This window comes from Coccinella septempunctata, chromosome 2 (assembly GCF_907165205.1).
Source record: "Coccinella septempunctata chromosome 2, icCocSept1.1, whole genome shotgun sequence".
Classification (NCBI taxonomy): Eukaryota; Metazoa; Arthropoda; class Insecta; order Coleoptera; family Coccinellidae; genus Coccinella; species Coccinella septempunctata.
The window spans coordinates 787153-805620 of NC_058190.1; the positions used below are offsets into that span (position 1 = coordinate 787153).

An 18468-nucleotide genomic window follows, 5' to 3' on the forward strand; every position below is an offset into this window, starting at 1 on the left:
GGTTTGCTATTCTTCCTATTGAAAAGAATAGCTGGCGCTCGAGAGCTTCTCCGAGAAACGCACGTTACAGTACCCTCAACAGTTCTAGAGGACACCAGAATATTCGTATCATCGGCATAGAGATATTCTTCTATTGTTACCGCTACATCATTGTCCGAAGAGGTGCTAGGTTGGTCAGAGATGATCTTCCCAGAGACACCTATTACGTCAGCCGAGCAGGGTTGTTTCTCATAATGCAGACCGGATCTCGAATCAATCTGATTCATGGCTAGCTCTAGCGCAATTTCATTCTTCAGCCGGAAGATCTCCGGTAGGTCATCAATATATACCACGAAAAGAATGGGTCCCAGCATCGTACCTTGAGGTACACCCTTAGACAAGGTACCCTCAGACGACACACGACAACCACCCCCATCGTGCAACATCACGACTTGAACTCTATTTGTCAAGTAGCTCTCGAACAGATCGAGTGCCACACCCCTGACTCCACAGACCTCAAGTTTAGAGAGTAAGATCTGATGGTTAACACTGTCAAAGGCCTTAGAGAAATCAATAAAAAGTCCACCAGGAAACTCACCACCTTCCAGGGAGACAATTATATTTTGGATGAATTCGAAAATGGCTGTCTCCGTGCTTCTGCCTCGAGTGAAGCCATATGTTGCTTCTTGGACAGAACATTAAACTTCTTGAAGAAGTTCAGCAGACGATTCACCAGAATTTTTTCAAAAATCTTGGCAAATGATGTTATAAGACTAATCGGCCTGTAATTGGAGAGATCATTCAAATTCCCTTTCTTGTGGCAAGGTCTGACAATAGACTTTTTCAAAGCATCTGGAAAGATTCCAGACTTGAATGCACAATTCAGCATGAAACAAAGAGGCTTGACTATTAATGAAATGTGTTTCTTTACCACCGTCATTGGGACTTCCTCATACCCAAATGATTTTTTGTTTTTCATCGTTCTGACAACTGATAAGATTTCGATTTCTAGAACTTCAAATAGACAAAAAGAATTGGCAGTTCTAGGTTTACTACAAGTCCTAATGTTGTGTCCGGTATCACTCGAAGTAGCACTCGACATATTAATGAAGAAGTCGTTGAATTGATCTGCTAGCATATTGAGATCACCATCAGGAAGTACTGAACTATGATCTGATTTATTCCTATTAGTAACTTCCCCAACAACCTTCCACGCCGTTTTAGATTTGTTATCAGCCTTATCTATGAGAGACGAATTAAAACTCCTTTTGTCGGCTGTCAAAGAAGCCTCATAAAGGCGCTTCACTATTTTATAATTTTTTTCAAGTTCTGGTTTGTATTTGGAGATAACAAACACTACATCAAGATTCCGATTTTGGGGAGGGCCGAATTTTCTTTTTTCTGGAGAAATCAATAGATTTCATCGAAAATGCCATTTGGAAACAGGTGGCAAACTTTTCTGTAAAAAACTCCCACATTTCATTCACATTGTGTTCCGGTATTTTATATAGGTCAGACCAGCCCACACCAACAAGTAACTTCTCGAATAGTTGATGATTATCTCCACCATATTGCCTAAAATTCCTCTTTCGACAGGGTATATTGAGATAGCTTCCACGAGAAAATGTAAATTTTTGGCCGGAGTGGTCAGCCAAGTGTTCCTCAATAACATGAGTAATTCCGTCTATATTTGAAATAATATTATCAACACAAGTTGCGCTATTTGGCGTTATTCTAGTGGGTTCAAGAGTGGACACGGCCAGGTCATATGTCTCCAAAATTGAGAAAAAAATTTTCGAATCCAGCAATAATAAATTTAACATTTTCAGTTTGACATTTATCAAGTATCATCGTAAAACTTTCAAAGAAAATATCAACACGACTAGCAGGAAAAGTATTCGGCCTATAAACACAAATAATCAAATATTTCTCTGAGCCAAAAATAGCTTGTGTTGCACAGCATTCAAAAGAACCAGTTACATTAAGTTGCTTGAAATTTTTCCTATCATTGAACTTCGTACCCCTTTCCAAAAAAATGGCGCAACCACCATGTAGACCCTTATCTCTGCAGTGGAAGGAAGCCAGGACGTAACCTGGAGGAGTGTATACTGATAGTTCCTCTTCGGATTGCCAGTGTTCGGTTAGACATAGAATGTTTACATTATGGCTGGACAAAACATGTTGTAATTTGAAAAACGACGTATTGATTGACTGAATATTCTGATGCAGCAAACATAGTTGGGATTCTTTCTTTTTTACTTTATTGTGTTTAGGGGAGGTGTTCCCCTCCGAAAAAAATTTTTGAAATTGAACTCCCGCAGTACAACTCCGGTAGGCCATGTTCTGCCGACGTATAACCATTTCTTTCTTGGTGCACCCTTGATCTTGGATTCAGGTGTGATCTGTTTTGACCCAATACAACTTATGGAAGGTTTTCGGTTTGTTTGTTTTTTCTTTACCACCGTGGTCCATTGAAATTCACTTTGTCGTGAAAAAAAAAAAATTAAATTTGGTGCAATTTCCGTTACAACAGGAAGTCATTGGTATTTGAAAACATTTCAGAAATGAAGATCCAACTGACTTATATCTTCAGACAATATTTGGAAGACATCGAATTATTATTACTCCATAAACTTCTAATGGGCACTCCCGGTGTATAATTAACAGGACAGTGTAAGTCCTTATAACTAAATAGAAGTATTGACGTGGTAAGAAATCAAACAGCGTATACTATAACAGTACAAAACTTTGAGTACCGTAGTGTTTCTGTTCTTAACTCAGTTCCCAAAACATTCATTCATTCATTGCTGTATTACCGAGAATAAATCTACAAAAGGACTCAAAAACAAAACTATCGGTGCGATCAAACTTATAATTTTTTAGGGCTAATTGCGACTGTGTGCCCTCCTGTGACTGAAGAGACCCAACCTTGATCTACAGATCCTTCCACACTCCTGGCATGGATCTGGCTGTCGCTGTATTCTTCTCGATTCTCCATTATAACTGTGGACCAAAGACCTCCATTGTGAACTGTCTAACGCTAGTTGTTCCCAGTTATGATTGGCATTAACTGATTTTAGGGATTGATGCAGTATATCCTTAAACCGCTTTTACTGGCCTCCTGGTTTCCGAGCTCCCTCTGTGAATTCGCCATACAGAGCTATTTTGGGGAGTCTTTTGTCTTGCATCCTCAGAATGTGGCCGCTCCATCTGAGTCTGGCCCTCCGTTACTTGAGTCTCAATCGTTATACAACTCGCGCGCTGCAAGACTTCTGCATTTGAAACTTTGTGGAACTATCTGATGTGCATTATTTGTCTTAAATGACGTTGTTGCTTTTGTTCAAGCTCTTTCATATGTCGCCTGTAGGGCGTCTAGCTTTCGCTTCCGTAAAGAAGCATTGGTAGGACTACTGCTTTGTAAACAGTTGTCTTGGTCTTCAGATTGAGGTCGTGATTTTGAAACACTCTGTCCTTCAGCTTCCAGAATGCCCGTGATGCCGAATTGATACAGTTTTGTATTTCCGAGTCTAGGTCAGCCCTAGTATTTATGAAGCTTCCCAAGTATTTGAACTGCTCGACCTGTTCTAAGAGTTTTCATCCTCCAGGCTGATATCTGTTTGAATGCTTTCTGGCAGACTTACCAGGATTTTGGTTTTGTCGATATTGAGTCTAAGGGCTAAAGCTTCGTATATAAGTTTATAGGTGTCCAACATTATCTGTAGATCCTCTGAGCTGCTAGCGATAAGTGCGCAGTCGTCTACATATTGAAGTTCCGTGATAAACTTGGTACGGTTTTTGTTCTGAGGCGCTTCAGGTTAATAATAGGCCTCCATCAAATCTGAATCTTATTCCAACACCTCTTACAGGCATACTCATGTAAGCAATTATCGAGACAGTTATGGCGAAAATTTTGAACAGTAAAGGCGCTAACACACAGCCTTGTTTTATTCCAGAGTTGGTTAAGAAATGGTCGGTTGAGCAGTGGTCCTCCCAACGCTTCTTTACGGAAGCGAAAGCTGGACTCCCTACAGGCGACATATTAAACAGCTTGAACAGACGCAGCAACGTCATCTAAGACAGATAATGCACATCAGATGGTTCCACAAAGTTTCGAATGCAGAAGTCTTGCAGCGCGCGAGTTGTACAACAATTGAGACTCAAGTAACGAGGGCCCGACTCAGATGGAGCGGTCACATTCTGAGGATGCAAGACACAAGACTCCCCAAAATAGCTCTTTATGGTGAATTGACAGAGGGAGCTCGGAAACCAGAAGGTCAGTATAAGCGGTTTAAGGATACACTACATCAATCCCTAAAATCAGTTAATGCTAATCATAACTGGGAACAACTAGCGTTAGACAGGTCACAGTGGAGGTCTTTGGTCCACAGTTATAATGGAGAATCGAGAAGAATACAGCGACAGCCAGATCCATGCCCGGAGTGTGGAAGGATCTGTAGGTCACGGTTGGGTCTCTTTAGTCACAGGAGGGCACACAGTCGCAACTAGCACTAAGAAGTTACAAGTCTGTTCGAATTTTTTTTTTCTTCTTTTTGTAGATTTATTCCCGGTAACGGGATACAGCAACGAATGAATGAATGGTCGGTTGTAGAGCCCAATACAGTATGGAGATAAAGAACATATGCAATGAATGTTTTTCAAATATACATTCTTATAATCATGAATCGTAATTTAAATTTGAACAAATACAGTGAGTCCTACGGACTCGTAATAAAAATGGTTCGATTTGAAGGGAAAGAAGTAGAGAACTAAATTTTAAGAAATTTTTTTTTTATTTTCAACAGCGTGTAACATTCAATATCAGATCGACAACCTTGCCTTCAGTACTTCATTTCAGTAATTTTCGGTAAACTCAACGTGATGAACATCAAGAATTTTGTTGGCTTCTTTTGTACGTATCAACTCCTTTATACATTCAATGGACAAACTGAAAATTTTGTAATATCATATACAGGGTGATTCATAACTATTGGGACATAGGCTAAGGGAAAATTGTTTGGACCAAAATATGGCGATAGAACCAAATATACCTCAATAAAATATTGCTGTGGAAAAAGATAAAGGGCGTTAAAGTTGATTTTTTTTTCGTTTTTTGCTAATAATTTCACTGTATATTTTTTCATCCGTTTTTAAGAAAAACACAATTGAACAGTTCGGTGCATCGGAAGTGGATTTGAAGTAACAATTTATTTATTTTATTTATTTATTTCGATGACAAAGCATAATTAAAAACAATGTGACATAAAAAGGATAAACTTAAATTAAATGTTCTATGTGGCTTCCTCCGACTTCTATGCCTTTTCTAATTCTTTCAATAAAGGACTTTCGAACTTCGCAGAAAATATTATTCTATCCCCTTATAAAAAATTCAACTTTAACGCCCTCTATCTTTTTCCACAGCAATATTATATTGAGGTATATTTGGTCCTATCGCCATATTTTGGTCCAAACAATCTGCCCTTAGCCTATGTCCCAATAGTTATGAATCACCCTGTATATGATATTACAACATTTTCAGTTTGTCCATTGAATGTGAAGGAGTTGATACGTACAAAAGAAGAAATTCTTGATGTTCATCACGTTGAGTTTTCCGAAATTAACTGAAATAAAGTACTGAAAGCAAGGTTGTCGATCTGATATTGAATGTTTCGCTGTTGAAAATAAAAAAAAATTTCTTAAAATTTAGTTCTATACTCCTTTCCCTTCCAATTGAACCATTTTTATTACGAATCCGTAAGCCTCACTGTATTGATGAAAAAAAATGACTAATAATTAACAGAGATTTCCTCAACAATTTTCCTTTGTTCAAATTTGAATTACGATTCATGATTATAAGAATGTAAATTTGAAAAACTGTAACGGCTTTTTCTCGGTGTACTCGAGCGCCAGCTATTCTTTAAGGGAGAATAGCAAACCTACCCTGGTAGCTACTAGCCGAAGACAAGGTTCCTCGGTGTCTGGGGTGTTAGCGACAACCAGTGAAAGTCTAAATCGACGTACACAAATTATATTTGTCGACGCGTACAAGGAAACACAAATGGCACTATTATAAAATTCGTACAGTGAAAGACTCGAGATATAGTTATTTAATCAACAAGGTTATTAATTAAAGCGATTAATGATTGAGTTAATGTTCGAGATCATTAATCGCTTTTATTAATAAACGAGTTGATTACAAGGTTTTTCCGTCGACCACATTTCGAATTTAATGTGAAATCTTGATTGCAAAAATTTTCTATCGATACCTAGTAAAATTTGACACCTTATAAATTTTCTATGCTCATATCGGAATGTTGATAGTTATGCGGACGATCGAACAATTTGAGAATTCCACAGAGGGCATTTTCGAGTTGTGACATTTTGAGTAAATCACATTGATATCAGTCCCCATTATATCTGTTAAAGAATGTGTGGAGCTGGTGGAAGCTGGAGTTGTAGTAAATATAATAGATATATTGATTACTCCCTAACCATCATAATTTTTCTGCAACCTCCACAATTCATCTCTTCTCAATTCACCCGCTAGGTACTACGAAAATCAATGCTACATAAAAATGAAATAATTTGGGAAGCTGCTGACTACTTCTATGTTCGATTACCCATGACAATAATGCATTAATAGGAAATTAATCAATAAAAGGGTTTATTAACAGCTAATTTCGTGTACGTTAAACAGTACTATTATTAAGAGGTCGGCGGAAAAGTGAATTTACAGGGCAAAACGGACGGAATAAAACAGGATCCGATCTCAAACGTTATACGGGGTTTTACGGACTTGTTCGCCAGCCAGAACCTAAGACGCACATTTAACGGACAGATATCGGACTTCAGCCAGGTTAGGGGATGAAAAATTACGACACAAAGTTACGACGGCTCACCCTTAGGCGCGTTCGGCACTCCCCGGGTATCCACACCAGCAGAATGCCTCCCTAACCGTAGGGGTGAACACGGGAAGGAGATAAAAGAAGGAAAGGGTGAGCCACCCCAAAGTGCCTTCGGTACCCCCCGGGTATCCACACCAGCAGGGTACTTTAATGACAGTAGGGGTGGACTGGAAGAGAAGGAGCGAAAAGTGAGGGAAGGGTGAGCCACCCCAAAGTGCCTTCGGTACCCCCACTGTATCCACACCAGCAGAGTACTTTGATGACAGAAGGGGTGGACTGAAAGAGAAGGAGGGAAAAGTGAGGGAAGGGTGAGCCACCCCAAAGTGCCTTCGGTACCCCAGTGTATCCACACCAGCAGGGTACTTTAATGACAGTAGGGGTGGACTGAAAGAGAAGGAGGGAAAAGTGAGGGAAGGGTGAGCCACCCCAAAGTGCCTTCGGTACCCCCCGGGTATCCACACCAGCAGGGTACTTTAATGACAGTAGGGGTGGACTGAAAGAGAAGAAGGGAAAAGTGAGGGAAGGGTGAGCCACCCCAAAGTGCCTTCGGTACCCCCCGGGTATCCACACCAGCAGGGTACTTTAATGACAGTAGAGGTGGACTGGAAGAGAAGGAGGGAAAAGTGAGGGAAGGGTGAGCCACCCCAAAGTGCCTTCGGTACCCCCACTGTATCCACACCAGCAGAGTACTTTGATGACAGAAGGGGTGGACTGAAAGAGAAGGAGGGGAAAGTGAGGGAAGGGTGAGCCACCCCAAAGTGCCTTCGGTACCCCCCGGGTATCCACACCAGCAGGGTACTTTAATGACAGTAGGGGTGGACTGAAAGAGAAGGAGAGAAAAGTGAGGGAAGGGTGAGCCACTCCAAAGTGCCTTCGGTACCCCCGGGTATCCACACCAGCAGGGTACTTTGATGACAGTAGGGGTGGACTGAAAGAGAAAGAGGGAAAAGTGAGGGAAGGGTGAGCCACCCCAAAGTGCCTTCGGTACCCCCCGGGTATCCACACCAGCAGAGTACTTTGATGACAGTAGGGGTGGACTGAAAGAGAAGGAGGGAAAAGTGAGGGAAGGGTGAGCCACCCCAAAGTGCCTTCGGTACCCCCAGGGTATCCACACCAGCAGGGTACTTTAATGACAGTAGGGGTGGACTGGAAGAGAAGGAGGGAAAAGTGAGGGAAGGGTGAGCCACCCCAAAGTGCCCTCGGTACCCCCCGGGTATCCACACCAGTAGGGTACTTTAATGACAGTAGGGGTGGACTGGAAGAGAAGGAGGGAAAAGTGAGGGAAGGATGAGCCACCCCAAAGTGCCTTCGGTACCTCCCGGGTATCCACACCAGCAGGGTACTTTAATGACAGTAGGGGTGGACTGAAAGAGAAGGGGGGAAAAGTGAGGGAAGGATGAGCCACCCCAAAGTGCCTTCGGTACCCCCCGGGTATCCACACCAGCAGGGTACTTTAATGATAGTAGGGGTGGACTGAAAGAGAAGGGGGGAAAAGTGAGGGAAGGATGAGCCACCCCAAAGTGCCTTCGGTACCCCCCGGGTATCCACACCAGCAGGGTACTTTAATGACAGTAGGGGTGGACTGAAAGAGAAGGGGGGAAAAGTGAGGGAAGGATGAGCCACCCCAAAGTGCCTTCGGTACCCCCTGGGTATCCACACCAGCAGGGTACTTTAATGACAGTAGGGGTGGAACATCTGATTTTATACCCACGGAAATCAGATGTGCCCCTACTGTCGAAATTCGGTAAAATATTGCGTCGATGAAGACGTCTTAATTTCGACTTATCTGTGCTGGCGAACAAAAAACACGGTTATCTTCCAATTCAGGATGTTTTATACGGTGCGACATCGTTTTTCAGAAGTGAAAACGGAGTAAAAACGGTACGGAATGTTTACAATTCCGAACTATGTCGGAATCCTGAATTGAAAATTTGAAAATATTTCTCGGAAAAAATAAAATTACTTAAGAATGAAAACTAAAAGAATTATTCTAAAATGAGGGGGTAGATTTAAAAACTACCCACTCGTTAAAAAACATTCATTGCATATGTTCTTTATCTCCATACTGTATTGGGCTCTACAACCGACCATTTCTTAACCAACTCTGGAATAAATCAAGGCTGCGTGTTAGCGCCTTTACTGTTCAATATTTTCGCCATAGCTGTCTCGATAATTGCTGACATGCAGAGTATGCCTGTAAGAGGAGTTGGAATAAGATTCAGATTTGATGGAGGCTTATTATTAATTAATTATATTGCGCGTCTCGTCCTCTAGATCATAATTGTAGTATACTTGTTTCCGAAGGAATTCACCACAGTGTTCAAAGTATATGACCATAGAGTCATATTTCCAAACCTAAAAAACTGCGCACGCATCCCCATGCTTCCTCGATGCTCCTTCAGCCTTGAGCCACCATTATTTGTTTTTTGTGTCGGAAGAACCACACGTGTTTAAAATTTTGCCCTTACTAAGGACAAAAGTGAAGTTATCGATTCTTCGGAATTATATATTCAAAGATTATAATCTACAATCCTTGCATAAATCATTGAGAACCATGTTGGTGACGAAGAATCCATATATTGGAATGGAATTGAGAAGATTCAACAAGTTACGTTCCTATTGGCAGAAGAATGATGCAAACGAATCGAATACGCTTTCAGATGAAGCACAAAACAGTTGTCAAAGATAACTTGTGTAGAAGGTATGTTTAAATCATAACTAAAATATGTTTTAGCCAGAAGACCCCGAAGCCCAGACGGGATGGATGCCCGTTTGTAAAAACGGATAACCCCCTGTCAATAGACATTGATGGATGCCTGTCCGTCAATAGACGGATGGAAGGCTGTTTGTAAAAACGGATAACCCCCTGTCAATAGACACTGGAGGATGCCTGTCCGTCAATAGACGGATGGAAGGCCGTTTGTAAAAACGGATAACCCCCTGTCAATAGACACTGGTGGATGCCTGTCCGTCAATAGACGGATGGAAGGCCGTTTGTAAAAACGGATAACCCCCTGTCAATAGACACTGGTGGATGCCTGTCCGTCAACAGACGGATGGAAGGCCGTTTGTAAAAACGGATAACCCCCTGTCAATAGACACTGGTGGATGCCTGTCCGTCAACAGACGGATGGAAGGCCGTTTGTAAAAACGGATAACCCCCTGTCAATAGACACTGGTGGATGCCTGTCCGTCAACAGACGGATGGAAGGCCGTTTGTAAAAACGGATAACCCCCTGTCAATAGACACTGGTGGATGCCTGTCCGTCAAAAGACGGATGGAAGGCCGTTTGTAAAAACGGATAACCCCCTGTCAATAGACACTGGTGGATGCCTGTCCGTCAACAGACGGATGGAAGGCCGTTTGTAAAAACGGATAACCCCCTGTCAATAGACACTGGTGGATGCCTGTCCGTCAACAGACGGATGGAAGGCCGTTTGTAAAAACGGATAACCCCCTGTCAATAGACACTGGTGGATGCCTGTCCGTCAATAGACGGATGGAAGGCCGTTTGTAAAAACGGACAACCCCCTGTCAATAGACACTGGAGGATGCCTGTCCGTCAATAGACGGATGGAAGGCCGTTTGTAAAAACGGATAACCCCCTGTCAATAGACACTGGTGGATGCCTGTCCGTCAATAGACGGATGGAAGGCCGTTTGTAAAAACGGATAACCCCCTGTCAATAGACACTGGTGGATGCCTGTCCGTCAACAGACGGATGGAAGGCCGTTTGTAAAAACGGATAACCCCCTGTCAATAGACACTGGTGGATGCCTGTCCGTCAACAGACGGATGGAAGGCCGTTTGTAAAAACGGATAACCCCCTGTCAATAGACACTGGTGGATGCCTGTCCGTCAAAAGACGGATGGAAGGCCGTTTGTAAAAACGGATAACCCCCTGTCAATAGACACTGGTGGATGCCTGTCCGTCAACAGACGGATGGAAGGCCGTTTGTAAAAACGGATAACCCCCTGTCAATAGACACTGATGGATGCCTGTCCGTCAACAGACGGATGGAAGGCCGTTTGTAAAAACGGATAACCCCCTGTCAATAGACACTGGTGGATGCCTGTCCGTCAACAGACGGATGGAAGGCCGTTTGTAAAAACGGATAACCCCCTGTCAATAGACACTGGTGGATGCCTGTCCGTCAAAAGACGGATGGAAGGCCGTTTGTAAAAACGGATAACCCCCTGTCAATAGACACTGGTGGATGCCTGTCCGTCAATAGACGGATGGAAGGCCGTTTGTAAAAACGGATAACCCCCTGTCAATAGACACTGGTGGATGCCTGTCCGTCAACAGACGGATGGAAGGCCGTTTGTAAAAACGGATAACCCCCTGTCAATAGACACTGGTGGATGCCTGTCCGTCAACAGACGGATGGAAGGCCGTTTGTAAAAACGGATAACCCCCTGTCAATAGACACTGGTGGATGCCTGTCCGTCAACAGACGGATGGAAGGCCGTTTGTAAAAACGGATAACCCCCTGTCAATAGACACTGGTGGATGCCTGTCCGTCAACAGACGGATGGAAGGCCGTTTGTAAAAACGGATAACCCCCTGTCAATAGACACTGGTGGATGCCTGTCCGTCAACAGACGGATGGAAGGCCGTTTGTAAAAACGGATAACCCCCTGTCAATAGACACTGGTGGATGCCTGTCCGTCAACAGACGGATGGAAGGCCGTTTGTAAAAACGGATAACCCCCTGTCAATAGACACTGGTGGATGCCTGTCCGTCAAAAGACGGATGGAAGGCCGTTTGTAAAAACGGATAACCCCCTGTCAATAGACACTGGTGGATGCCTGTCCGTCAATAGACGGATGGAAGGCCGTTTGTAAAAACGGATAACCCCCTGTCAATAGACACTGGTGGATGCCTGTCCGTCAACAGACGGATGGAAGGCCGTTTGTAAAAACGGATAACCCCCTGTCAATAGACACTGGTGGATGCCTGTCCGTCAACAGACGGATGGAAGGCCGTTTGTAAAAACGGATAACCCCCTGTCAATAGACACTGGTGGATGCCTGTCCGTCAACAGACGGATGGAAGACCGTTTGTAAAAACGGATAACCCCCTGTCAATAGACACTGGTGGATGCCTGTTCGTCAATAGACGGATGGAAGGCCGTTTGTAAAAACGGATAACCCCCTGTCAATAGACACTGGTGGATGCCTGTCCGTCAATAGACGGATGGATGACCGTTTGGAAAAACGGACTGCCCCCTGTCAATAGACACTGGTGGATGCCTGTCCGTCAATAGATGGATGGATGCCCGTTTGGAAAAACGGATTGCCTATACCCAGTACTGATGTCTGTCTATGGATGTATAGACAGATGGCCGTTGCCAAAAAAAGATGCCTGTTTTACAACAGATGATGGACCCTTGGCCCCTTGCTGAACAGACTGTTGCTGCTAGAACAGATTGTAAGCCCACATATCGATGTCTCATCACACAGATACATATTATTGGTAATTATTATATTACAGAAAACCGTTGTTATAACGGATTGTTCATATATACAAATGCCTGTCTGACTATCGTCAGAGAGAGGCTTGTAGTTATAACAGATGCCAGCTTACAGTATGGTTGACTGTCCTTATACAGATATATATATATATATATATATATATATATATATATATATATATATATATATATATATAGAGTCTTGGTATTTATTGGGAAAGCGACAATGGTAAGTAAAACTCTTTTTCCTTCAGCTTAAGCTTTCGAGACTTTATTTATCTCTTCTTCAGAAGCACTATAAAACATAGAGGAGTTAGTATTTGTAGGCATAGTATTTGAAAAATATAATTACTTACAGGATTTGAGGTTGTACCTATATATATATATATATATATATATATATATATATATATATATATATATATATATATATATATATATATATATATATATATATATATATATATATATACATATATTATTTTGTCCTTGTAGAAGCCCTGAAGAAGCATTAAAGAAATGCGAAAGCTTGGCGTAGAATAAAGAGTACCTCATTCACTCCCCAAACCAGAGTCGATAGACCCTTATCGTCGAATTTATATTATTAAAAGGCTCTTATAACTACAGTGATTATATATATATATATATATATATATATATATATATATATATATATATATATATATATATATATATATATATATATATATATATATATATATATATATATATATATATATATATATATATATATATACATATATACGCAGGGGGGTTTCGGCCTTCGGGGAGTGACGTCCCCGCGTACCTGAGTCAACCAGTGAACAGGGTTAGCGGCCCGTTTGCTGTGAATGATATATAGCTTTCGATCGACAAGTCGAGGCCTCGGATGACTCCTCCGGTGTTGGGATTGCGCCTGGAGGCACACTGGTACAGTCCAGTGGCGGCTTGTCCTATGAGGCAGGTGAGGCAGTGCCTCACCAAATAAATGCTGGAGATTACACGTATTAATCGAATATTTTATTAATCCATTTCATCATCTTTTCAGTCCAATTTTCGAATTTTCGCATTATATCGTACGGCACTCTGTTTTCAATAATAATCCTGCTCAATCTTACAATTCTTCTATATTCATCCCACTTCCTCTTTGAGAAGTAAGAGGTTTGAGGCATGCCTACGCGCTTCCTTGTCTAGCGCGTGATCTACATCGATGCGACGCGAATATATCCACACGCCTTTGAAAGCGGCTTCTGCTTCTAATGATCATTTTGAGGCATGCCTCGGCTCTCGTACATGTCCTCGGCAAACTGCAATTATTCTGCAGTGTTCGGGAAGCGGGAGATAGCGCTTGGATCTACCAAGAATACGTGAAGTTTTAAAGAATTATCAGGCAAAGAATTATTTTCCTATGTGTAGATATGTATACAGGGTGTTTCCGAAGGTGAGGCCTTTTTTTCAACGGAATAGAAGTGGTTAAAATGAAGCGTTTCACCAAGAATAAAATATCCGAAACTTTCAAAATGAAAAAGTTGAAAAAAATAATTTGAAAATTATTACTCAAATAGATCCTAATACACCTTAGACCGTTTTTTAGGTGAATTATCGCAAAGCAGTGAGAAAAAACTTATCTCCTGATTCGACTATGTGTTTTCGTTTAGGATAATGGCTCGTTCGATATTTACGTGGTAATGAAAATGGAAACTTAGGACTGCCGAATTGTTCTCATTATTTTTTAGTAACTTTAGCCCGTTTGCAACAGCCGAGAATTCTTTAGAGAATTTACTCGAGAATTCATGCGCCGTGAATTCTTTACCGTTACATACACAATTCACTGTTCAGTTGCATACAAAGTAATCTCTGCTCTTTTCATACCAAAATTTGGTAAAGAATTTTTCAGAGAATACTCAAAATCTCACCAATAAAATTGGTTTAAATTATTCACGAATTTTTCCACAATGGGCATCACAATCTTTTCGTTCGAACATTCCAACAATCGTCCTGAAAATGAGATGAAATGGGGAAATATCATAGCACTTTTTCAACATAACTACCATAGCACTTTCAAGAAACTGCCTCGATTTTCTAATTTTTTTTCATCCTGAATTGAACGTCATACCAATTTTGATTTTCTCAAAAGTGACCTGATGCATCTAATCCAATGAACTTGGTACTGAACCATTCATTGTCCAGCCATATGTTTATATGTTGTGTTTCGTTTTATCTTCCACAGTCCCGTACTTGAAATTTAATGAAATTTCGTCGAACTTCTAGGAGTTGTATCTCAGCCATCTTGGATATTTTATGTAGACAATTTATGATGAAACGACTGATTTGATGAGTTCCAAAAAAAAGCCTCACCTTTGAAAACACCCTGTATACAGTAGTGTTCGCTTACAACGGCTCCGTTTTCAGCGAACTGTCGCATATAACGAACCAATTTTTAGAGAATAAAAATAATAGTTAATTCCTGATAGCTATTTACATTTATCCTATATTGCGAACTTTGCTTTTAGCAAACCGTTTTTGGTGATCCCTTGAGGTTCGTGTTTTTTTCTGATATGCCTCACCATCTCATAGTGTCACTGGCCGCCACTGGTACAGTCCCTAGCAGAGGAAAGTGGAGCAAGTGGCGCTTCCCTGCGAACTGGCACCACAAGGCCAAGCACCCGAACAAGGAACACCCAGGGTACCGGCTTGGGTCTAATGGCTGGTAGTTCTGCTGAACACCCTTCCATGGACCCCGCTCAAACCCATACAAGGGTGAGGCAGCATTGGACCAGAGAAATGAATATAGGTCTCATCAATGCTTATTATAAGGTAACACAAGGAGAAACAAACACCAAAAAGTACGCTGAACTACTAGCTAGTCGGTGGGTGGAGATGTACCCTGACAAAAAATTCACCGGAAAACACCTTATCGCGCAAGTGAAAAATATCAAGACGCGGAAATTGCTTGCTCCAGACGAATTGGAAGCAATGAAGGCGGATGCAATAAGAAGCTCTCCGGTCACAAATGTTCGTACTATCAGAAGAAGCCTGCAAGGAAGAAGCTCCATCAGACCACAAGAGCTAAGATTCAGCGAAAACGACGAGAATAATCAAATGCAGGAATTGAACATACCAGATGAAGCCACCGAGGGAATACTCTCGCTCTTCCGAGAAACCAAGATTAAATGGGAAGGAACAACGATGGAAGCCAGGCCAAAAATCGGCAGAATAAAAAATAATCCGGAAACGAAAGCAATGATGCACGCTATGGATACTGCCTTGAAGGAGACAATCTCAGCGTCAGCCGATTTGGAGGAACTGTGTCTCGTGGTCTATTGTGCGGCTGTCACTGCCAATACCATTCAGCAGACAACACCAGGAACTGAAAAACGAGGGAGAAAACAAGACAGGAAACCTCCATGGGAGAAAAGACTGGAAAAAAGGGTAGAAGAACTGAGAAGGGAAATAGGAGTCCTACACGCATACCTACATGAACAAAAACCGAGCAAAAGAGTTGAGAGAAAAACGAAGGTTTACTCCAAGAGAGCTGGACTGAAGAAAAATGATGCTAACTACCGCACAAACATGAGAACCCATCTGGAGAAGTTAAAACAGAAGATAGCTGCACTGGGGAATAGACTGCGAAGATACCACAAGAGAACCCTGAGATACCGCCAAAACAACATCTTTGCAAACAACCAGAGAGAATTCTACAGGAGTCTAGAAGAAGAACCAAAAAAGAACACAGATCCGCCGGCCACCGGAAAAATGATTGAATACTGGTCTAGGGTGTGGTCACAGAGCGCAACACACAATGAGAATGCTTCCTGGATTAAGACGGAAGCAGAACAACAAAGAAATCTGCAGGAAATGGGACCAGTATGCACTACAGAGGAGAATATCCGTGACACAGTCAAGAGGCTGAAGAACTGGGCAGCGCCCGGGGTGGATGGGATCCATAACTTTTGGTGGAAAGCGCTGCCATCAACCCATGAAGTATTGTCACGGTTCATCCAGAAGGCGCTTGAAAACCCACAAACTGTCCCTCATTTCTTCACTCGGGGCATCACGTACATGGTCCCTAAGAAAGGAGATCCATCGAAGCCAGAAAACTATAGACCCATAACATGCCTCCCATCTATTTACAAAATTTTCACTTCCACTATATCCTACCAAATCGGCCTTCACTTGAAAAAGAACAACATCATGGCCTGGGAGCAAAATGGTTGCAAGAACAAAGGCAAAGGAAGCAAGGAGCTCCTGATAATAGATAAGGCAGTCACCGGGCAAGCAAAATCAAGAAAGAAGAACATCTCTATGGCCTGGATTGACTACCAGAAAGCCTACGACTCGATCCCGCACTCATGGCTGCTGCATGTCCTTGAGATATACAGGGTGAACAGGCGAATCATCGACCTACTTGGTTCCCTTATGTCATCTTGGAGAACCACTATCACCATGACAGAAAAAGCAGCCTCATACCATACTGAAGAGCTAAGAATAAGGAGAGGAATTTTTCAGGGGGATAGCCTAAGCTCGCGTTGGTTCTGTCTGGCCGTGAACATTCTCAGTAAGATCCTTAATAGATCTGCATATGGCTACTCCATCAATGACATCACCAAACTCAGCCACTTATTTTACATGGACGATTTAAAGCTATATGCCAGAGGGCGCAAACAATTGGAGGGCGAGCTGGAGCTCGTCAGGAAATTCAGTGAGGACATTGGTATGTCGTTCGGGCTGCAGAAGTGTGCCGTGATTGAGGTCAAGCGAGGAAAAATGGTGGAAGGAGGGAACATCAGAATATCTGATGGAAGGGAGATAGCGGAGCTGAGTTTTGGGGAAAGCTACAAATATCTGGGCATACAGCAGACTTATGAGATAAAACAAAGAGAAAACAAAGAAGGAGCGAAAAATGAGCTAATGAGAAGAGTGCGGAAGATCCTTAAAACACAACTCTCAGCCAAAAACAAAATTGAAGCACTTAATATCTGGGCCATACCCTCCTTCACCTACACTGCAGGAGTGCTAACCTGGTCCAAAACAGATCTACAACAAATGGACAGAGGTATTCGAACAACATTGACAGAGCACGGTATGCTTCACCCCAACTCAGCTACTGAAAGGCTATACTTACCACGGAAACAGGGAGGCCGAGGTTTAACCAGCATCGAACAGGCTTGCCTGCAAGAAGAAACACACCTAAGGGCATATTTTCGTGGAGCGCACTTACCTGTACACCGATGGGTAGCCACGCAAAGAGATATCCACATCTTGGACCGAGAGGAAGGAGCCGGGGAGCCTGAAACAGAAAATCGGATAGAGAGGTTAGAACTGAGCTGGCAGGCCAAAGCTCTCCACGGGAGGTTTTACGCTAGCCTACACCAGCCGGAAGTGGACCTGGCACAATCCAATACTTACCTCACACTGGGATACCTCTATCCGCAGACAGAGGGAACACTCTTCGCTATACAGGACCAGGTGGTGCCAACCCGTAACTATAGCAAGTACATAATGAAACTTCCTGTAGAGAATACCAAGTGCAGGTTATGCAGCATTGCTGAGGAAACGGTGCAGCACATCTCCTCGGCTTGTTCGGCGATTGCGGCCACTAAATATTTAGCCCGACACAATAACATGGGCAAGGTGGTACACCAGCTGCTGGGTCTTCAATTCCAACTTCTTCCACATTTCACACCACATCACCTATACTCACCACAAACTGTAATGGAGAATGAAAACTTTAAATTATACTGGGATATGACGGTCATAACAGATATAGGAGTGGAACATAATCGACCGGATGTAGTGGTGTGGAATAAAATGGAAAATACCGTCGTAATACTGGACTTCGCGGTGCCTCTGGATTGCAACTTGAAAAAGTCGTATGGCGAAAAAATCAATAAGTACGAGGCACTGTCCCGGCAGATGAGAGATATGTGGAAGCTAAACAGGGTGGACATAAAACCTCTAATTATAAGTACGAACGGATTAGTCCACAAAAATACGGTCAAACATCTGCGAGAACTGAAACTACCGGAAGGCACCATTACATGGATGCAAAAAGCTGTCATCTTGGGAACGGTGAATATAATAAGACAGGTTATATACCCCCATTGA

The 18468-nt window shown here is 42.4% G+C and overlaps 1 protein-coding gene across 1 annotated transcript; it reads left to right on the forward strand.

The window, feature by feature from the left end:
* The first annotated feature begins 13156 nt into the window (after positions 1–13156).
* Positions 13157–18468, forward strand: LOC123308699. Its single transcript, XM_044891468.1, has 2 exons — positions 13157–13290; positions 14956–18468. Exon 2 carries the CDS (start codon positions 15064–15066, stop codon positions 18466–18468), a length of 3405 nt encoding a protein of 1134 aa, XP_044747403.1. The 5' UTR covers positions 13157–13290; positions 14956–15063.